Source organism: Anser brachyrhynchus, assembly GCF_964034855.1.
Source record: "Anser brachyrhynchus genome assembly, chromosome: 2".
Lineage (NCBI taxonomy): Eukaryota > Metazoa > Chordata > Aves > Anseriformes > Anatidae > Anser > Anser brachyrhynchus.
In genome coordinates this window covers 120,808,500-120,831,451 of record NC_137695.1, presented here as the reverse complement: position 1 = coordinate 120,831,451, position 22,952 = coordinate 120,808,500, and the positions used below count along the sequence as shown (strand labels likewise).

General features: G+C 41.5%; 1 protein-coding gene across 3 annotated transcripts in view; it reads right to left on the bottom strand.

Annotated features, from left to right (window-relative positions):
• Window positions 1-20,270, bottom strand: part of TGS1 (trimethylguanosine synthase 1) — a 30,423-nt gene extending 10,153 nt beyond the window's left edge. Inside the window, exons 1-13 of one of the 3 annotated variants that reach the window (XR_013946340.1) lie at window positions 20,105-20,270; window positions 19,546-19,610; window positions 17,165-17,337; window positions 14,092-14,947; window positions 12,486-12,609; window positions 11,429-11,515; window positions 10,177-10,348; window positions 8,284-8,635; window positions 7,235-7,408; window positions 6,113-6,256; window positions 4,554-4,770; window positions 3,432-3,510; window positions 2,011-2,136 (exon numbers count right to left, since the gene is read on the bottom strand). Coding sequence is in view for 2 of the 3 variants with exons in the window: in XM_080579395.1 (XP_080435521.1) it covers window positions 3,432-3,510; window positions 4,554-4,770; window positions 6,113-6,256; window positions 7,235-7,408; window positions 8,284-8,635; window positions 10,177-10,348; window positions 11,429-11,515; window positions 12,486-12,609; window positions 14,092-14,947; window positions 17,165-17,337; window positions 19,546-19,610; window positions 20,105-20,208 (2,547 nt within the window). In the remaining variant the exon portion in view is untranslated. Of the gene's footprint in view, window positions 1-2,010; window positions 2,137-3,431; window positions 3,511-4,553; window positions 4,771-6,112; window positions 6,257-7,234; window positions 7,409-8,283; window positions 8,636-10,176; window positions 10,349-11,428; window positions 11,516-12,485; window positions 12,610-14,091; window positions 14,948-17,164; window positions 17,338-18,268; window positions 19,523-19,545; window positions 19,611-20,104 lie in introns of those variants that run through there. The other 2 variants (XM_080579395.1, XM_080579396.1) reach the window with 2 other exon arrangements.
• Window positions 20,271-22,952: the final 2,682 nt, after the last annotated feature.

Genomic DNA, 22,952 nt, shown 5'->3' with positions numbered 1-22,952 from the left:
ATGTTTTTGAAAGACTGATTCAACTTACAAATGGACCTATGCGTTATAATTTTTGTAGCAAGTACATGCTTATGAACCGGGAGATTTGACACAACTAAGGGAAACACTTCACATTGCTTGAAAGCACACCGAGTGCATTCCACTGGTTCGCTGCTCCCTCTCGAGGCAGAAGTGCAGAAGCTTGCTCTTCGCCTGCCACCTACACTCAGTGAATCTTGTAAGGAAATTCAGCCTAAGAAAAAACCTCTCTCCTCAGGATCAACTTGACACAGACAAGGCCATGCCTGCAGGCACGGTAAGCACTGCTTTTGGAATAAAACCACGCGGAACAAAGTTGCGGGTGTTGTCTAAGAAGGCAATGAACGCAGAGCCCTCAGAAACAGCTCAGTTGAAGTCAGCTACCGGCTTCTTTCACAGCAAGACCCCTGTCCTACGTTAGCTACCTAACTCTAAAAAGAAGCACGTGTTTTCCACTAAATTCGCACCACCATAATTAACAGTTGAACTATTTCTGCCCTAAGGTCGATTCCAATTGATGGGCATCTATTTCCATGGGAGCTTGAGAGCCGCTGTCAGAGAAGCCACCTCGCACCGATCCACTGGCTTAGAGACAGTACAAATATCTGCATGAAGGTTTGCAGCGGCAATTATATCAGCTCCTTATCTATTTAAATGGGCAAAGCACACCTTGGTTGTAGATTCAGGTCGGTCAGTGAGAGACATGAGGCAGGTACTGAAGTTTTAACAACCGCCACTTTCCAAGCTAAGCCTATCAGACCGGCTGTTCTGGCAGCCATGGGATACCTGAAAGCCTGAGGTATGAGCCTGTACATGCAAAGAGAGAACTTTTAAGGACACAGAAGAGGGAAATCTGACATGCCTGAGAAATGTAATCACAAATGAACCTTAAACCTTACAAGTTTCAAATCTAAGGCACTGGGTAATCTATTCAGCAAATAATGCCTTATCTAAGTTATTCTGATTTCAGGTTTTAATCTCCTGAAAAAAAAAAGTTCAATATTTACTTCAGACTTTTATAGGCTTCCAGTGTTCATGGACTACGTTCACAAGCATGGCTATATCCCTGCACACTAGCAGGGGTGTTCACAGACCCCTGCCAAGGTAGCTGTTGGGGCAGAAGCCACCCTGTCTGATCCATGAGAAAAGGATGGATCAGGACTGTGGGCAAAATCACGAGTGAACTGAGAAGAAAACCATCTGTACTAAGAACTTCAATGATAAATCTTCATTTCCTTTAGAGATTTAAAGTTCTAGATTTTTAGTGGCATCGCTCTTAAATACAGCTAGAGATGATGGCAGCCAAACCCATGGCCTTTGCACGCAGTCTGCTGTGGACCAGAGAACACCCTATAGCCTGGACAACTGAGCTGAACCCACCCCTCTAGCCTGCTTTTAACAACTAAGCTGTGACCACAAAGTCATGACTCTGAGTGACAGCAGTTACAATTCAGCACTTCATGTAAAGCTGTACCCCTGGATGTACATCAAGGAATATTCTGAGTATGCCAACAACATCCAGAACCAACTGTACCAAGATGCAGGGGCAGCAGAACACCTAACCTAACCACATACAGGTGCTGAACTGCTCAGCAGGAACAGACACAGGGCTGTGGAAAGCACTCTTACACTCTTAGGTGCTTTTGTGGGGACATCAGATATAGGTGCCTTTGCCCACTTGTAAATCCAGTAACAAGCGCTCATGAGTAGAGAAGAAGCCTGGTGAGGTGGTTCTTCGCTGTGGGAATGCTACAGTTGTTAAAACACTATGGTTAGAAATTGAAACGAGAGAAACTCTTCTTAAAGTCCTCATTTAAAGATTCATAAGGTACCAACATTTTACCAGCCTGAAATATAAAATGCAATTAAATCATCACCCACTGTACAAACAGTCCTGCGCAAAGCACAGGTAAAGAGCATGCTATTACTTAAGCCACATGAATTTCAGCTTATTTCTCAAGCTGTGTGTTTGCTGCAGAATATTTTGCAGACCTTATCTGAAGACCTCTTCTGCTCTGTCAGACACAGCTTTTGAAAAAACAGGAAATAATCCTGGAAATTTCTGTGGTATGATGCACATGAGAAGAACATCTTACTGCTCCCTTCTTAGCTTAAAATCTACAAGACATAATTAACATAAAAAATATACAGAGGAAACTAAACCAGACACCCAGGGGAAATGCTACAGTCATCTAATTACTTAAAAAGTATTTGACTGGCATGTTTAATATCAGTCAGTAAAGAAGAGGCTGAGTTTGACATTCACAGAATCACTGAATGGCTTGGGTTGGAAGGGACTTTAAAGAAAATCTAGTTCCAACCCCCTGCCATTGGCAGGGATGCCACCCAGTAGACCAGGTTGCCCAAAGCCCCATCCAGCCTGGCCTTGAACACCTCCAGGGATGGGGCATCCCTGTCCTATCACTATCTGCCCAAGTAAAAAGTCTTCTCAATCTTTGTTATAAGACTGCTTTACGTACTGAAAGGCTACAATGAAGTTTCCCTGGAGCCTTCTCTTCTCCAGGCTGATCAACCGCAACTCCCTCAGCCTGTCTTCACAGGAGAGGTGCTCCAGCTCTGATCATCTTTGTGTCCCTTCTCTGGATTTGCTATAATAGGTCCATGTTCTTCTTGTGCTGGGGGCCCCAGACCTGGATGCAGCACTCCAGGTGGGGCCTCACAAGGGCAGAGCAGAGGGGTACAATCACCTCCCTCACCCTGCTGGCCTCTCCTCTGGTGATGCAGCCCAGGACGCAGTTGGCTTTCTGGGCTGCAAGCACGCACTGCTGGCTCATGTTGAGCTTTTCATCCACCAGAACCCCCAAGTCCTTCTCTGCAGGGCTGTTCTCGGTGAGTTCTTCTCCCAGTCTGTGCTCATGTCTGGGCTTTCCCTGACCCAGGCGCAGCACCTTGCACTTGGACTTGTTGAACCTCATTAGGTTCACATGGGCCCACTTGATATGTCTCTTGCTTGAGAATGTACTGACATACTAATCAAAATGACAGCAGTAACAGTAGTGGTATCAGGCTGTACAGTGATTTCCTGCAACTCCTTCATAAACTGAAAGCCATGCAATTTATCAGATGGTAAGAGCTGGTTATTTTTTTTTCTTTTATATGAATGTATCTGTCTGGCACTCATATATACTGGGTTTGGACTGTCTGTAAGTATTTCCAGTCTGCTGCTCTATGAAGGAACAGTTTCAAAAACATGGAAATAACCTAGTACTTCCATTTCTAAATATGCCAAAAGTACAGGAAACACAGAAATCACTTAATATAATGTTCAAACTTAAAAAAACCCAACACATTCAGCTGAACAGATTTAAAAATCTTAAATTTCTGCTTATAATATTTAGGTTTTAAGCCAGATGAGTTTTTTGTATTTATCAAGCTGTTATCCAGTAACCTACCTGGTTAATGTCAGCGTTGCGAGGTAGAAAATACACAATGTTGTTGGTGATCTTCTTGGAGAGCCTGAAAATTTCAAATGTAGAAGCCAGTAAAGGAAAAAAAGAAGAATGAGGAAGGAGAAATTGTTATATATTCATTCATTCTGAAAGCATGTCCCAAATTACATTATTATGCAGTAATGGAATGGCTGTGTAAGTTAAATACTGTTCTGAAATGCAGAAATTACTACTGTCTAAATGCAGAAACTATTTCACCATTATTTCACTAGAAAGCTAAAAAATTACTAATTTCCCTAGAAAATTTAACTGGACTGCACAGAAGCATTTGAGAAATTGAAATGCAGTTTATAGCCAGTACATTTGTTTTATATCTGCTTTCTAATCCATTTTACATAATCATCCCACATATGCAAACAAAAATTTCTTCACCCTTAGAAATATGGCTATAATTTAGCCGAAGGAGAAACAACTGAGATTATTTGGAAAAGAAAAACATCACTTCACATTTGATGAAGTTATTACGCTAATGCCTTCCCAACTGAATGACTGGTCCCTACCATGCGAATAAATTAATTAAATTTTATACATTAATTAAAAGGGTTAATATTTTGCTTGTATTCCTCTATGCTTTCCCACATCACAAGTAGCTGCTACTTTACATTGTACATGACAGTTTTCATTAAAAAAAGAATTCATAATCAGTCATAACTTATATGACTAATTATTGCCTATATGTTACGCACGCCTATTTGATCAGTTCCGTTTTTTGGAATAAAATCCTATAAAGAAATTAAAAACATTCAATGAGTACTTTAAGTTAGAAGATGTGAACATTTTTCTAAAAGTTTTTTTCTTCCTTTTAAAAATAACCCTATATGACAATTATTCTTTCAAATAAAAAACAATAAAAGTATTTAATTTTAGGTTTAGATTTAATATAGCTGAGGCTGGAGAAGAATTAAACAAACAAGGTACACCTGTAACTTCAACTAAAGCTTACACGAGTTCCAGTCAGCAAACTGGATGTGGCAAAGCCCATCTCAAAAGAAGACGGGTAGAAAGAGAAAAAACATAAATGACTGAAAATCACAACCACAATGACACACAAGTTTGAAAGGATATCCATCTGGGCAGATCATCGTTTGGATATCGAAGATTTCAGCGGTGGCATAGTCAGGCCCGCCCCAGGGAGGGCTGAGGAACACAACATCAGCTTTCAGATCAGCAGCCAGCACCATGAAGTCTCCGCACACAAATTCGATCTTGTCGGCCACACCATACACCTCGGCATTGCTGCGTGCAAGGCTGAGTTTCTCAGGATCAATATCAATAGCGATCACTGCAAATGAACGAGAGGAAATGCACAAGTAACATGAGTTGCGAAGCGCACAAACCATCTGACCACCACGTGGACGCCACCTAATTGCCAGGTAGAAGCTTCAAAATGAAGATGTTCTCATGCAGCCACCAGATACAAGTCACATCTGTAATTTCATTTTATGTGCTAAGTGATGACTTTATTTTGTAGGCACTAGTAGACATGAAGCTTCAATTCCTCAAAGGGGAAGGAAGGTCCTCTACTTTGTCGTAGAGGCTCCACAAATAGAGGAATGGCTGCATTCACACCAAAGCATGGAAACACCACAGCCAAGGCTCAGTTGCTGTTGCAGAACTGGGAAGCCTCTGCACGCCATTAGAGTTTTGGGAGTCTTACATCTACTACCATGACAATCCCCCACCTCAGCTCAAGTACAGGACAGGCAAAGCTGTCTGCCTACGGGAGGCAGTCCTCCTCTCTTCCATCTTGGCAGGAGCCCAACAGCTTAAACAGTGGCAATTGGAAACTCATTTTTCTCCTCTGTTAAAGATGAACTCTTATCTTGTGGCTGATCATTTTGTACTGAAAACTGAGTACCCAACAGAGCAAGAGAGTTATAATAAAAGGGCAGTAGAAAATCATACATATTTAGCCAAGAAATACAAGAAACTATGTGAAATTTAGAAAATATTTATAGAATGCATCATAGCTTACCAAATTTAATGCAGTACAAACTACCATTTTTCTTGCTCAGAAATTAGTCAGAAGTGTTATTTGAGCTGGTATTTTACCAGAGTGTTTGATGAGCAGAGGAGGATTAAGTAGTCAATATTTTTACAGAAAGTGCTCTCATGATTCACTGCAGTTTCATTACCTGGCAACAGGAATTTATACCAGTATCAAGTTATCATCGCTTTTCTATATTTGGTCCTGCTGAACCTGCAGGTGATCCCATTCCAGTATTTTAAGTACTATTCACATGTAGCATGTTTTTGAGTGCAAAGACCTAACGTAACTGTTGAGAAAAGCAGCAGCCTTTTGGTGTTGCTGCGGGCTGGCACTGCAAAAAGAACTTAACCTTTATCATCACTCTTCAGAGCATCCTACGGACTAGTTACTATGCCATGTAAAAGTAACTTTGACTAGTACAACATAAATCCAACTTTGACTTAAAGTATGATAACAGTTTTATAGGTCCTTCTTAAAAAAAGAAAGCTCTTATTACTATTCTGTTGAACCAAAAAAGATTCTGTTGCTTCAGAAGCACTGAACAAAAATTATCATTGAACAAAGTCCATACCCAAATTTTTAGGGAAAACGACTGAAGAAACAAAGTAGCGTGCTACATACAATGCCTACTTACCTCTTTTCGAGGTCAAAGCAAACTGAATAGCATTTCCTCCAACCCCACAGAACGCATCCACTATCGTATCACAGTTGAACGCCTGGGCAACACGGACTGCAATATGCTCAGCAATCTTCTCAGGAGTAACAGAAAACCAGCCCTCTGCAAAGGGAAGAGAAGTCTATTTTTGCCACTTAGTTCAAGGTCACCTAAATTAAAAACAAACAGCTGAAGGTTTAGCATTAATCCCAGCAATTCTAGCTTAATGCATTCAACCAGGAAATACAGGCTTTCAAGATGATAAACTCTCGTCAGCCCAGGGATCTGCTAAGCAAACAAAGTCTCACTGAAGAGTACAGATATGCCTCATTCTCAGAGAATGCTGTTGAACTTGGTGCCTATCAAGGAAAAGCACACCAACATAGCTGCAAAAAACGTTATACATCTAACAATTATGCTCTGCAACAAATAAAAACAGAAATACATCCTCTTACATACTATACATTATTTTCTTTACAGCAGTGTCTTGTCTGCCAAATAATCTATGTGTTTATATGGAAAAGAATTAGAAATTAAAGGCGTATAAAAACACCACACAAATACAAAGTAGTAATCCTAATTCCTCATTTACCTATGAACTGATGATTTGGAAGTGGTTTCCATGTAAACATGGAAAAATGTGACATTGAAAATGACTGCTGAAAGACTTTTTATTTTAACAGAAAAAAATTACATTCATCAGCACAATTCAAATTTTCACAAAATTATTTCATAAGATATATAGAATAGAGCGACAGAATCATTAAATTTGGAAACGACCTCCAAGATCATCTGGAAATAAAGAAAGTCATCCAGTTTCTGAAAAAGTCCTGATCAAGTATTATTTGGGTATGATCATCAGCAAGCATCAGGACTATCAGAAAGAGGGGTGTCCCATGCTAGGAGCTCTACTACAAGCTCCAAGGAAGTCCTTAGATTTTTTGTTTCTCTGCACAGTGGGTGATGGAATTTATCCAGAGCTGCAAACGCACACTCAGTAATACTCCACTTAGCAAGAAAATTAGTAATAAGCTGCAAGAAGGGTCACCAGTTTGGATACATTTTATATCACCAAGTCAGTGTACTTTGTACTAAACGCACCTCTGTCTAGTTTGATCCCCTCATCAAACCGAGAGAACAGCCTGTAACGTTGTGCCCAGTACTTGACTAGCTCAGGATCTGCAGCAATCTCAGCAGGTATAGATCCCAATGCAATTTTATTCTTTCTCTTCCTTCTTTTCTCCTTCTTCTTTGCAGTACCTTTTTCATCTACAACTGGAAGACACTGCAAAAGTTAACAATTACTGTTCTCATAGACTAGAAATGCAACTGGTAGGCAGATAAGAGTCAAGATATAAAATGTTCAACACTACTAAATGACCTTTATTACTGTCTGCCAGATTATGCAGATTTGTGGTTTAAGTCAAAAAAGGGCATCCTTTATAACAAAGGAATAAAGTAATCTATCATGCATCTGTAACAGTCCTAAAATGAAAAGATTTCACCCATTATCTAAGTTAACAGGTAAGACATGATCTTCAACTGACGGCAATAAGCTCTCCATAGTGAGCAACCAAATGGATCAGAGATTAGTTTCATGTCCATATATAAAAAAAGGAGTAAGAACCAATCTAGATGAGAACTTTGCAGTAGAACTCTAACATAACTGTGGAAAGGATTAAACTCTATGCGGAAACCTGAATAATCACATTTCGTTTTTTTCCAAGTGTTAAATAAGCAGGTTCACACAATAAATGACTTTTTTTTCTTAGAAAAAAAATTTCAACAATGCATGTTGCCTAAAGCTCAGCCAGGTGCATTTGTGAACCCAAAATTGGATGGTCCATGCCTCTACCTGAAATTAATCACTCTTACCGTACAGGAGAAAAAGTTGCGTGAGCAAGAGACCTGTTAGACCACACATAAGATTAACAATAACTGTTCATCTATAAAGAAATACTATCTAAATTAAAGGTGAGACATAGGATTTAAGCGCTCCAGGAACAAGTTACATTCACTGGTACAGCTCTAAATTACCACTTGGACCGAGGAAGTCTTTTTGACTACACAGCATAAATAAATACCACGCAATGCCGTACTTTGGGAGAGAAATTGCCAATTCATGTCCAGTTTGTAGGAATTAGGAATACCTGGGCTCAAATCCTCTGTTTCTTCCCGGAGATAATCTGGTATGTCCAGAGGGACCAGCTCCCTTCCAGAGCCACACTCCGGCTTCCCCGTGCCCTGGCAATCTGCACCGTTTGCTGTTCTGACCATTGCTTCCTCTTCAGGCTTACTTGTCCCAGGTTCACCACCACCCACGCTGGAAGGCAGGGGCTCAGGGTTTTGAATGTTGAATCTCACACTCCGTGTGGTGGTAACGCTTTCCTGATCCTCCGAGTCGCTGCTTGTGGACGACCCCTCCACTTTATCCTGAGGAGAGGCCTTCTGGGACGCGGCTTCCTCAACAGGTTTGTTAACCTGCTTCAGGAACTCTTCCACCTGGAATTGTCAAATACCACAGACTGTGAGATGTGCTGGTAACCAGGTGCAAATAGGGCAGTTTAAAAGCATTACAGTTCAAAATCACCTACCATGGATGCAGTCTTCCAATTTTGAAAAAAGTAAAATATCTACAAACAAGCAAACCAAAAACATTCAAGTTTTTAGCTCTGCTCCCTTTGCACAACTTTTTCACAATAAGCTGTCTTTGGTATCCAGATACTAGCTACATGCAAAACAGAAACTCCACAATATCAACAGCGAATCATTTGCAAATAATATCTGAAATATAAATAGTCAGATTTGCCAGAGCACAGCTGACCAAGTCTACTACATTTTAATTAACTATTTTTTTCTCTGATCTGCATTCCAAACTGCTGTATTTTGCCTTCCAGGTTAGCATAAACATGTAAAATAACCTTCACACATCAGTTGCCTCACCTCCAAGATGTACCAAATGGTGCGTGCATCAGATCTATTGCACAGTAGGTAACTCAGCATTACATCCTGGCCAACATACAGATGTCAGTTCAAACTTTTCAACGGTATATGCAGATGCTCAATTTTAACCTTAGTTGCTCTGGGTGGCACTAGGCCTAGGACAGTTCTTTACCAGAAAGTCTGAGGAAATTTCTAACCTTTTTCCTTCACATAATCAAAGTGCTCCTCAGGCAAGGCTGGCTTCAGGTGCAAGACCACAGTGACCAAGCTTTTGATGCACAATTACAGCAATGGGACTGGAGTTCAAGACAATATACACTGTCACCACCAGAAAACAATGTTTTACAATGGGGTATTACAGAGCGCCAAGAATCCCACAAGAATGCAAAGTAACATTTACAATCTGAGGTAACATTTCAAAGAGACTCAATTACTTTAAGGAATGAAGTCATAGTTGGAAATATACGCAGACAGAGGTCTAAGCAAGAATGTTGGTATCACTAAAAAAACCAACAGAGGGTCAGGACTAAATAACAGTAACTGAAATTCTACAGAATGAACAATCCTGTTGCTGATGTTCCATCAAACACCTCATTTGAGCAATCAACACATGAAGTCCTGTGCAGTTTTTTACATGAAAGAAACAACAACTAAAATTAATAATAGGGATTTGCATAAAATACACTAATATATACAATTTTTTTTTCCTCATAACTGAAATGACAACATTAACAAATGTCCTCACATCCACTTTAAGACCAAAGATACCTTTTCTTTTTAACAGCTACAGAAATCTATGCACTCCTCTAAAGGAATGATGCACCCAGACATTAGGAATGACTTCCATGTAACTTCACCATTCCTCTTAACAGACTGACAAGAATCCACCAATGCCTTTCCATATCCACTCTAACCTAACTACCTTTCACCTAAGCAGGATGAGGAGTAGAGTGGGGAGCAAAAGAAGAATAAAGAGCATCAGACTGGCACTTGAAAAAAAGTGTCACCTACTCTGTGCATTTTTTTTTCCATAATGCAACAACAGCTCAAGGGAACAGACAATTCTATAGAACTACAGCAACACTAACAATTAAGCCCACCTTCTTCAGAGTTTTATTTTTTTGGGAAGATGTTTCAGGTTCTTCTGTAAAGAAGATGTGTGTGTTCTTACTCTTCCTTGGCTTACGCATGTCCAAAAATTTGGACTTGAGTTTTGCTTTTTTCTCCAAGTACTGCACACTTCGGTGGGTAAAATCTGGAATTCCATCATACCTGAAAATAAGAAAAAAGATTTAGTTGGCCCATTTCCAATTGGGAAGCTTTAACATGAATGTATATGTCTACAGAACGTGAGTTAGACCTAAATATTTGAGACATCTGTTGATCTAAATATTCTTTTAAAACACGTATAACTGGATAAAGCTGCAAAACAGACATACCTTCAAGAAAACATTTAAACCTTTTTGAAGTAGTTTTGTGAAAACGTTTACCCTGTTTGGCAAATAGACTCGTAACTTTGGGTAGATAAAATTTCCCAGACCAGACTTAAGAAGAATAGGAAATGGAGAAATAATCTTGATTTGTAAAATTAAGCATCATGTTGGTGGCTGTAAAGAACCTTCAAAACAGGTACTCTCGTACCTTGGTAAACACACTTCCAAACAACAAAAAAGAAATACGGGCATTTCACGTAATTAGTTTTTATGAAGTAGAACAGAGTGTCAGATACAAGACATGTTCCTCTCTGAAACATATATGTTTGTATTAAACAACTTACATCACAAAGAAGCCCTAGACTTAATCTACACTCTAGCTGTGTCCTACAATGTTTCTTCAATGGCACTGATGACCATATCTTTACGTTACACTACTGACAATGAAATTTCACTAATCAATAACATGGCAATGCTTTATTCACATACTATCATTTTGTTAGCATAAAGCAACCTCATTCCAACAAATAAAACATCTAGAAATTATGATCTAAGCCCACAGACTCCAAACTAAGAGGACCGTTAACAGTTTGAGACTTGAAGCATCCCTAATTTAAGTAACTGAGTGGCCATTTCAGTTATTTATCCAGTCATGTGCAGTTACATAACTGTAAGTACACTATGAGTTATGTCCGTCTTTCAAAGTGCTTTTCTTGTTTGTTTTTTTGTTAACTCATCTCTGTAACTTTGGATTTCTATTGCTAAAGCTTACAGTTTCAAGCTTACAGTGCAAAGACTAACTTTGCATTTATCTTCAAGAAGTTTAACAAAATTGGAATGGAGATGAACGGTCTATTTAAATAATATTAACAGAGCAGACTTGCTGTGAAGAAACCCCGAGCTCCTCATAAGCAATTACTTTTGTCCTGTGCCACACTTGAAACCCAAAATAGAACAGGTTTCCTCAGGATCTTCCACTGGATTCTCATCCACATCCAGTTCATGGCTAGGAAAAAACACAGATGACCAAAAAGTTAATTTCTGGTAGAAAAAAAAAAAAAAACAAAAACACCACACCACAAAACCCACCCACTATTATTTTAAAGAAATGCTACTAAAACTCCTATACTGACACCACTTAAATGTGAATTTCAGTAATTTTTCCCACACACTGCTGAAACCAAAAAAGGCAGATAACACTAGCCTATTTATATGCATAAGCTCTTTTTATCCAACACCAGGGACATTATGTCCTTCCATAGGGGTTATAAATATTCCAGCTATTCTGAATAATTTCTCAAAACGTTTAATACCAAGCCCTACGCAGAACGGATGAACACAAAGCATTTGTTCACCTGATTTCCAAATTACCTTCATCATCTATTACGTTATCTATCACTTTATCCATTATTAATCCTATGGCAACAGCAAAATGTTATAACAAAAGGAACATCATTAGCAGATGATAATTCCATTCTTCCCCTCATCTTTGAGTTTGTAAACGTACTAGAGAAAAAAGAGCCATCCCATCATCTTTGTGGTTATAAATTTGCAACAGAGGAAAGAAAAAAACTGTGACAAGGCAGAGATTAGCTATTTTATGATTGTCACAGCACTGAGCACTTTATTGGCAGCACATAATTAATTTAAACAATACAAAATATTTAATAATGTTCTCAGACCTTCTGCATTAACTAGACCTAAACAAATCATCATATCCAATTTAACAATCTTATATACTTCAGTGACACGAGGTATTGTCACCCTGCACACAACTCAGCATCGAGGCCATACATTCTTTTCATACAGCAATGGAAAAGAAGAAATATCTGCTGCTTCTTGCCAGGTAAAGTGGTAGGCAGTGATGGAAGACTATGTGGGTTTGCACTGACATTTTAACTCACCATCTTGATCAAACAAATAGATGCTATAAATCACAATTTGAGAAAAAAGATGGTCTAAATGTCATGACTTACCTTCTCTTAACTTTGGCAACTCTGTTTTCAGGAGGCTCTTCTTCTTCTTCATCTTCATTTGTGTCACGACACAGCAACTGTTCTTTGTCATTTGAACTACACGAGTTACAAGACCCCTGTGAACCTAAAAAGATGAGATCACGTTTTCCTTTTGCCTGATCAATTCCAGATCTTCCCATCCCCATAGTACACTTGCAGATACAGTTAAGATGTTCTACATATCCGAATCTGACAAATAAGGCACAGGTGCCAAACCATCCAGATCTTTACCTATCTTCATTTGAGGGACAACGTACTAACACAAGCTTCCAGTACTAGTTACACTGCAGAGTTAATAACCTTAAGCAGGACTGACATCAAAATACCTCAGATCTCCAAGAAAAATAAAATGCTTACGGGATACAAATTCCGAATAGTTTTTTCCTTGTTCTTAAACTTAGTATTCAGTTAATTAGCTGCGTGAAGACATTCACATAGGTTTAATAACAGAGGATTCCAGCACCTTCTCTCATGTCTTGTTGGAAAGTAGATTTTTCTTTCATCTCTGTCATTTCAACTCTACTGTCGGATGAAGATGGGAGCACACCTGCTTCTTCCTTCCTTAGAAGGTCACTAGCAACAGACTCAGAGGTTTTCCGCATCAAACTAAAGTCCCAAGATGCTAATCACATACTTCACCCCTCCTCTTCAGTAGAAGAAAGCATACATCAGTCAGGAAAGCTGTTACACTGCTGCTTATCAAACCAGCAAACAGGACAGCCATCTCCTTTCTCTGCATACTGAACTGGTTGGCTAAAACGTCTGCAGCCCAATCTTGTACATCCCTCAAGGAAACTCTTCCAGTATTGTAAGGCACAGACTCTGCCTCTCACTGTGCTTGTCTACAACCTGGCACTTCCACTTGTTAGCACTAGTTGTGCACAGATGAATTTGGGGTTGTAATGATGACTGCAGCTCACTGCCTAACTGACAGCTTAATGCTGGAAAGGACCTCTGAGAGTCATCTGGTCCACAGTAACAGACGGTTGTCCACTTGTACAACACAACAAGAGTTTATTTTCAAGCATGGCATTTTTAGACAGAAGGGAAAACAAGCTACAAAAAAAAAACAACCAACAACCTGCCAACAAAAAAAAAATCTGAAAAAAAATCTGTGAAACATTTTTGGAAATATAAGCTGTCTTTAAATTTGTCAGATTCATGAAAACATCAACCTGAGTTTTCTTCCATTTTTTTCAGACTATCAGTGAGAAAAACATCAGCTGAATGACACTGCTGCAACACCAATACTAAAGTAAATAAATAAATCAGTAAGCACCAACAATGCTCTCTCACCACTTTCTGTCGTACATTTAGGAGATTTATAAAGTATATGTCGTGTTAAAATCACTTGTGCCTGAAGAACACATTCAATATACAGGCTAGAGAGGAGAGAGATGTACCAGAGAATCAGAAGAAAGAAGGAATTAATTATGCAATCTTTACATAAAATACTCAATCCATGTTTTAAAATGGCATAATAAAGACATAGACTTGTTTTTTATATTTTTGTATGCAACCAGTTAGGAATATACTGGTAGAATCAATGTTGGCGATTTTGTATTACCTGACTGGTTAATACTTCTATTTTCACAAGATGCACTTCTTTTCCTGGTTCCTCCATCACAGGGCTCTTTCTGGCTTGAAGCACAAAGACACTGGCATTCACTGTTAGAGGAACCGTGCTCTTGGGGGTCTTCATGGGTTACTGCCAGAGGTGCACTGCTCTGCTCCACTTTGTCCAAATTCAGATTTAAATTACAGATCCCAGAGATTATCTCGTTATGGGGCTCAGCACTTGAAGTGAGTGTTTCCTCACTTCTGGTGTGAGAGGGAGACAGCTCCAAGCTCAGCACTTCGCTGCCTTCAGCCTCCAGGCTAACAAGGTCCTTTTTTCCTGACAGATCTGCCTCCTGCGTTAGCCCGTGAACTTCCATGCTGTCGTTGTGTGAGCTCTCTGTAGTCCATCCTTGACTTGTCCAGTACTGAAACTGTTCCCAATAATACCAGTACAGTTCGCTGTAATGCTGCTCCCACTCCTCCTTGTCTGGACTATTCCAAGGCTCAGAGGCTGTTGTGGCCTCAGGTAATGAGGCCTCTTTATGCTTCTCCAGCCAGCTTTGCCAAAGAAGGCCCTCTCCGTACTCGCTCCAGTACCTCTCCCATTTGTCTTTAAGTTCACTGGGTAAGGCCTCATTAGCAAGAGTTTCTGAACTTCCACAGTTCCCTTCACTTACAATTTCAGTTTTACTTTGCTCTGTAGCTGGGGCTGGGTCATCAGAGATGGACTGCTTGTGATCCCCATTAGCTTGATCCTGGCACTCCTGCCCCATTTTATCCTTGTGTTTTTGCTGTAATTCCTTTTTCTTCTTTTTCTTTTTCATAATCTTCTTGTTACTTCTCTTTCTATATTTTTCTGTTGCCTAAAATACAATGGATAAACATATTTAGAAGTCCAGAACATACAGGCAGTCTTTTCTTGTCCTCCCTGCATGCACATTTCTGCTTCTGTTGTAACCCTCCCTCTGATTGCAACCCCAATGTTAGCCTTCTCCCCAGAAAATGGGCTTAGGATTATATGGGTCTGATAGTGCCCAGCTGCGTAACTTTGGCTCACATGTCTGAGAAAGTTGTGACAAACAACGGCGAGAGCTTCTGAAATAAGATGCACCAAGAGAAGTCAGAATTCAAGACAGAAGTAGGACTGCTGGGAGAGAAGTCATTCATTGCTCAGGGATTTACAAGAAAATACATCAATGTGAAACAGCACAAAATGCTGAAGGGAGGTTAGTCAGAAATTGTTGTCACTGGGCTGAGCTCAACAGTAAAACTCAGTAACATCAAGGACTGCTGGGGGGGCACAGAAACAGAAGACAAAAACCTCTTACTGAAAGGAAACACTAAGGTTTCAACAAATACAACTCCACTTGTTTCAGTGGGGCTTCCTCTGCTTACACACATAAGGCAAAAACATCCATGAACAACACAATGTTCTATAAGATAAATCTGCCAAATTTCTGAATAAACTGCCAAATTAAACTTGGCATGTAAAAGGGTGGTGGTGGTGATGAGGATATACAACTCACATGGCCAAAAACCTGTAAATGTATGGATATTACCCCAAATGCCTCATCGGCTGCAATCCCTAGTTTTGTTGCACTGACAAATGCATAAGGTGTAATGTAAAGGAGTTAGATTCAGAGAACTGGCATTAATATTTTGTTCACATCCCTCATCATGTCATGTTAATACACACGGTGCAAAGCACACCACTTAGTAGTAATCTAGTAAAAACATGTATTATTTTTCACTTGACTTATTTGCAGTACTACTACATAGCAACACAAATCATACGCATACGTTGGGCTTGAAGTTAGATGCCTGTAAGGTCTATTAAAACGTCATCATTTAAAACAGTAAATAGGAGAAACTTGTACATTAACAAATTAATCAGGTCAGAATAACAGAGTGCTCTGCAAAAAAGCGCTCTCACTCTAGGGAGGTCTGTATTCTATGAATTGGTCACAGTGAATATCCCACTACCTTATTCTCACCCCCACAAAACTTAATCCTTCCTCTAGAGCCAAACTGCTCTGTATAGGAAGCAGAGTACCCCAGCCTAACTCCTGTCCTTCGGAAGATCAGCTACAAGGGGAATGCACGTAACTAGCTTTTTCTACTACTACCTAAAGCTAAATGGTTAAAGGGGATGATGTGAACACACACGCTCAGTTTGGAATACACACGTTGTCCTGCAGCAGAGCACCAGTGTTACCATGGCTGTTTTAAACCAGCTCCCTTTAGCAGCTCAAGCAATACAGACAGGGAAGCACAAAGCACAGCCAAACCTATCTAGTCCAATTGGCAAATGGGTTTTACAAACTACAAGACCACGATGGTATACATCGCTAGAGGTACCTGAGCAAAGCCGCTTAACCCCAGCTCTGATACATTTCCGTGAACTGCAGTCTCAAAAATAATTGAAGAGTAGACATGCCCCTATGTCCTGGTTCCAGTTAGGACAGAGTTAATTTTTCCTCCTAGTAGCTGGTAGGGTGCTATGTTTTGGATTCGGATGAGAAGAGCGCTGATAACATGCTGATGTTTTAATTGTTGCAGAGCAGTGCTTACACCAGGCCAAGGACTTTTCGGCTTCTCGCTCTGTCCTGCCAGCGAGCAGGCTGGGGGTGCAGCAGGAGCTGGGAGGTGACAGACCCAGGACAGCTGACCCAAACTGGCCAAAGGGGTATTCCATACCATCTGACGTCATGCTAAACAATATATAGGGGTGGCTGGCCGGGGTGGGGGGCCGGCTGCTCGGGGACAGGCTGGGCATCGGTCAGCGGGTGGTGAGCAATTGCATTGTGCATCCCTTGTTTCTTACACATTATTATTATTAATACTATTATCATTATCACTATTATTATTATTATTGTTATTATTATATTCCTGTCTTAATAAACTGTCTTTATCTCAACTCACCGGCTTCACTTTCCCATTTCTCTCCCCCATCCCAGAGAGGGAGGGGGGAGGGTGAGCGAACGGCTGTGTGGTGTTTAGCTGCCAGCCGGGTTAAACCACAACACCCTACATTTGGAAAGACGAAGTAAACAGAACAAATAAAGCACATAAAGATTTACCACAAAGTCCCTGTGAGCTGACTGTCCGCCAAAGTGAAGAGGCAATCCCATACTCTTCATAAGCTCAGCCTCTGAGTCTAGTTCAACTTCTTCCAGGGCCAGACCATGATTACCGTCCACCTTGAATGCCACATTGGGACAACGGTTTTCCTCCTCAGATGCTTGTTCTTCCCCTATTAACAAATTATATTAAGTGAATATAATCTGATTGACACCTCCACGCAACACAATGGCCTATAAAAAATAGCAGGATCATCTCTTAAGCTTTCTTTGCCATTTAAAGTTCTTAAGTACATGGGAAGCTATTACTAGATACAGCATCTTTCATCTTTTGCTCTAGCACATCAAAAAACAGTAACACTGATACAAATGCAAAGTTTTATACGTTATTTTTTTCCCATTAACTCAATATTATCACATGAATTCCAAACTTTCCAACTGTGTCATTATTTTAATATGATTATTTTCTCCTTTTCGTGAGCATGATACATTTGCCATCCTACAAAACAAGAAGGGATACAACTTCAAATCAGTTCTCAATTTCTGTATGCCTTTGCTCCCAGGCTGGAATGCACACACTACATTTTTAGCAAAAACAGGAAGCAAAAACAAGTGGAGAACTAATGTGCATGACTAACAGTAGAAACCAAAATCCAACTTCAACAGCCAAAACTGCGTCTGACTGGGATGGAATTAACCTCCTTCACAGCAGCCTGGACAGTGCTGTGTTTTGGAATTGTGGCTAGGACAGTGTTGATAACACACCGGTGTTTTGGCTAGTGCTGAGCAATGCTTGCACAGCATCAAGGCTCTTTTTCCCCACTCTGCACTCCCCAGCCATTAGACTGGGGGTGGACAAGAGACTGGTAGGTGACACAGCTGGGAGAGCTGACCCGCCTGGCTACGGGGATCATCATACCATATAACGTGATGCTCAGCAATAAAGCCTGGGGTAGAAAAAGAAGAAGGGTTTTTGGCTACCTAGGCAGCTGTTGCTCAGAGGCTGGCTGGTCACCCATTTGCTTATGAGACGTAACAAGCAATTTCCTTCGCATCGCTTGCCTTCTTTTTACCTCTTTCCCATACCTATTAAACCACTTTTACCTCAAGCCATGAGTTTTCTTGCTCGTGCTCTTCATATTATCTCCCCCATCCCATGGAGCAGGAGGGAAGCGAGCAAGCAGCTGTGTGGTGCTTGGCTGCCAGGCAGGGTCAAACCACCACACACATCCACTTCATTAACTGGAGAAGCAAACTGCACCAATCCCCAGCAAGCAACACAAAAAACCCCACCACCACAGTATTATAAAAAGAAAATTCTTTAAAGTAGTTGTTTTGGCACATATCACAACAAACTTAAAATACAAGAAACTGCCGGTTTCGTTACAATTCTTTCAAAAATAACAAAGATGGTATGATTTTACAAAGATGTACTGTTGGAACTGCAGAACCTATTCATCTCCAAAACATCTGATCAACTATTGAATCCCTGCTTGCGTATCTATCAAACTTTCAAAAAATATTGCATGTGTATATGACAAATGCCACTGAGAAAGTCAAGTGTGTATTGACTATACTCATTAAAGTTACAAAATACAAAAGCTTATGGTATAGTTGATAAAACTCTGAGATTTATGATTTTTTTTTGGTCAGGGTATATTTACTGCTAAGTTATAGCACAAGATCCTTCTGCTTTTAACTGATTACTCTCACCAGAATTCAGCTATACATGTACAAAGACACGGTTTACATCCTGCTGCTTCACTCCATTCACATTTCCTCCACGTACCCTGTGCTACTCACCCTTAGCTTCTATGGACATTCCTTTCTGTTCACACTTCTTCCTTTCAAACCAAGCCATCATCATATGATAGTGTACCTTGCAAGACATCAGCATCATTGCTTCTACCCCTAATCCTGGCCCAACAGATTCATCAGCACCAGCTAATATCCTAGGCTAGGGAAGAGGCAGAGGACTGTATTGCTGCCAGCTGGCCCACCAAGGATCTAAAGACCTTCTGTTATAGAATTAATTTTGAGTTGGGGAAGGTGAAATTATGAATTGAGAGAAGTCAGACATGTGTGAGCTAACGTGCTCTGTGCACCAGGTAGTGATTATGTGAGCTGATAGATCTGTGCGGGCAGAAATAAGCATCGTGCCTGGTTTGACACAAAGCTCCACATCAAGACTGTAGTGACTTGAAAGCTACATACGTGCTACGTTTTTACTCACAACTGTCTTTGTAACAAAAGTACAGAAAAGCATGCCAAAAATAGGCACAAAGGTATGGGCTAGTGGTTACGCAGTCCAACTGTACCCCAAATAGCCACACACAACTCACATAATATATGGCCACGCAGCATGTTGTACATTACCTTACCTGTACTGTCATTGTCATCTTTGACATAAAATCCTTTTAATCCCAGCTTATATAACTTCCGATCCCTACAAAAATAAAGAGGAACATTGATGCAGCTGGCCACCATTAAACAAAGCGACGAAAAACCCGAAAAAGGCCTCCCTAAAGCCTGACGTAAAGAGCCTAGAGGCGCTCAGAAAACACAGCTGGCAGGCAGAATCCCCTCAGAGGGCATTTTAGGGCCAGAAAGGTGTCGTTTCGGTGGGACGTAACGCCTGGGGGGCCCCGGCCACCTCCCCGTGTCCCCGAGTCCCTTCCCTCCGCCTCCGAGCGGGCCCTCCCGCAGCCGCGCGCGGCTGTTTTTCTTTTTCTTTCTCCTTTTTAATTTTTATTTATTTATTTCCCCTCTTTCTTTTCCTCCCCTTTCCCTTTTTCCTTTTCCCCTTTTCCTTTCTTCCTTGCCTTTTTTTCCCCTCCCTCCCCCCACTTTTCCCCTCCCTTCCCCTTTCCTGCCCCCCCCTCCCCCCGTAGCCGCTATAGCAGCTCGGTCTCCCCCCCCGCACCCCGACCCCTCACTCACTCGACGAAGGCTCGGGAGCAGAGGCACACGATGCCGCCCGCCGCCCCCGCCCCCGCCCGCAGCAGCAGCCCGGCCACCAGCACGCCCCGCGGATCCTGCACCATCCCCGGCCCACGCCGCGGCCCTGCCGCCGCCGCCTTCCGCCGGAACCGCCGCCAGCAGCCGGCCCGCCCCGAGCACCAAGCCCGGCCCGGCAGCCGTGGGGGGGCGCCCGCTGTCCCCGCAGCCTGGACACGAGGGGAATGCGAATTCTCAGATAATAAAATCATGAATTTGTGGTCTTACCTGGTAGCTCGTCTGTTGGACACTGGCAGAGTTATAGAAGAAGTATACACGTATGCTCTGTTTTCAGCCCCCTCCTGCAAGGTGTTTGCTTTTAATGAAGGATACTGGGCTTTATGTTAGCTGCATTCGACATGTAATCTGCTCTGGTGTTTGTCCGCTGTGCTGTCTTGTTTCATCTGCAGTAGCACATTCTGGGTTACAAGGCTATATGGCCTCATGGGAACGCAAAATATCCTTGGGAGTTTTAAGAAGTGTCAGGTAGGAAATACGTGAAGGGGAATCTGGATGCAGGACTGACCGTACAGGTGACAGTAGGACAACCACCATCCAACAACAAATTCTATCTATTACAAACAAAAATCTTAAAGTTAATTGTATCTCGCATACTCTCCCATCTGATATAACCAAAATTATTAAATACTGTCATTACTCGGGACTTTATGTATCTATCACTTTCTAATTATAATACTTTAGAAATACAGGCAAAGGTAATACCAATTCTAGGACTAATGTGGTTATAACTGCATCTGCAATTAAGAAACTACGTCACCTTAGTATTTCAAAACTGAAAAAGCCATAAAACAAAAATCTTTCAACACAAACTGTTTAGCAACAGCCTTGTGCTGAGTTGAATTGTAGGTTGTGAAATATTTTGGGAATTATTATACTCCTAAAGAAACAATACTACATTTCAAGTGAAATACAAAGAATGCTTTTGTATAAGAACAATAGGGTTATTCTTTACATAGAATCATAGAACGGCTTGGGTTGGAAAGGGATCTTAACATCTAGTTCCAATCCTCCTGACATGGGCAGAGATGACACCCACTAGATCAGGTTACCCAAAGTCCGTCCAACCTGGTCTTGAACACCTTCACTTCTGTGGGCAACCTGTTCCAGTGCCTCCCCACCCTCTGAGTAAAGAATCGGGTTTGCATGGACCCACTTCTTATGCTTGTCCAAATCCATTTCAGTGGTGTCCATTCCTTCTGTTGTATCATCTGCTGGGGGTGCACTCGATCCCACTATATCATTGATAAAGATGTTAAACAGCACTGTTCCCAAGACAGACCCCTGAGGGACACCACTCATCACCAGCCTCCACCTTGTCATAGAGCCATTGACTGCAGCTCTCTGGCTGTGGCCATCCAGCCAATTCCTTATCCACTGAATGGTCCACCCTTCAAATCCATGTCTCTCTAATTGAGAGATCAGTATGTCATGTGTGATCGCGTCAAAGGCCTCACAGAAGTGCAGGCAGATGACATTGGTAGGTCTTCCTTTGTCAACGGATGCAATCAGTCCATCGCAGAAAGCCACCAGATTGGTCAGGCACGATTTGTCCTTAGTGAAGCCATGCTGGCTGTCTTGGATCACCTCCTTGTCTTGCATGTGCCTTAACATTGCTTCTAGGAGGATCCGTTCCGTGATCTTCCTAGGCACAGAGGTGAGGCTCACTGCTCAGTAGTTCCCCGCGTCCTCCTTTCTAAAAATAGGAGTGGTGTTTCCAATTCTCCAGTCACCAAGGGCTTCACCTGACTGCCAGAACTTTTCAAATATGATGGAGAGAGGCTTGGCGACTACATCATCCAATTCCTTCAGGACCCTGGGACGCATGGCATCAGGCCCAGTAGACTTGTACCTGTTCAGTTTCATCAGGTGGTCTCAAACCTGCTCTTTGCTTACAGTGGGAGGGCATTCCCAGGCCACATGCCCCTGCTTCTACTGTCCGAGCATTTCCTTCTTGTGCCTCAGTCTGACCAGCCAGTTTCCTGATTTTCCTACTTGCTTTCTTACAAGTGGGGATGCAGTGTTCTTGCACTCTAAGAAAAGTGTCCTCAAAGAATTGCCAGCTCTGATCAGTTCCTCTGTCCCTAAGGGAGTCTCATCCACTAGGTCTTTAAATAGCTGGAAGTTCACTCTTCTGAAGTTCAGGGTGGTCACTGCAGCCCAGACTGCCTCCAGTCTTAAACTCTTTAATGAGTTCGTCTGCATTGGTGAGCCCCAGATCCAGTAATGCTTCTCTGGTTGGTTTGGCTAATACCTGGACTAGGAATTTATCCTCAAAGCACTCCAGGAGTCTCCTGGCTTGCTTACAGCCTGCTGTGCTGCTTTCCCAGCAGACATCCAGGTGGTTGAATTCCTCCTCCATCAGGCACAAAGCGTGCGAGCATGATGCTTCTTACAGCTGAAGCAGTAAGGCCTCGTCAACAGGCCTTGGGCCCTTGATCAGGTGGCCTGTAGTAGACCCCAACCACAAGGTGTCCTTTATTGGGCCAGTCCTTAACTTTTACCCACAAGCTCTCAACCTGTCTGTGGCTGTTTCTCAGAAGCAGCTCTTCACTATCTATCAATTTCTTAATATAGAGGGCAACACTCCCGCCCCTCCTTCCCTGCCTATCTCTTCTGAAAAGCTTAGAGCCCTCAATTGCAGTGTTCCAGTTGTGTGATAATAACCAAGCTCAATATTGGATATAATATTTAAAGTATTTAAAAATGTATATTATTTATATTTATAATATCCAAGCCCAATATCCTCCAGCCCCAAGGAGGAGCCACCTGC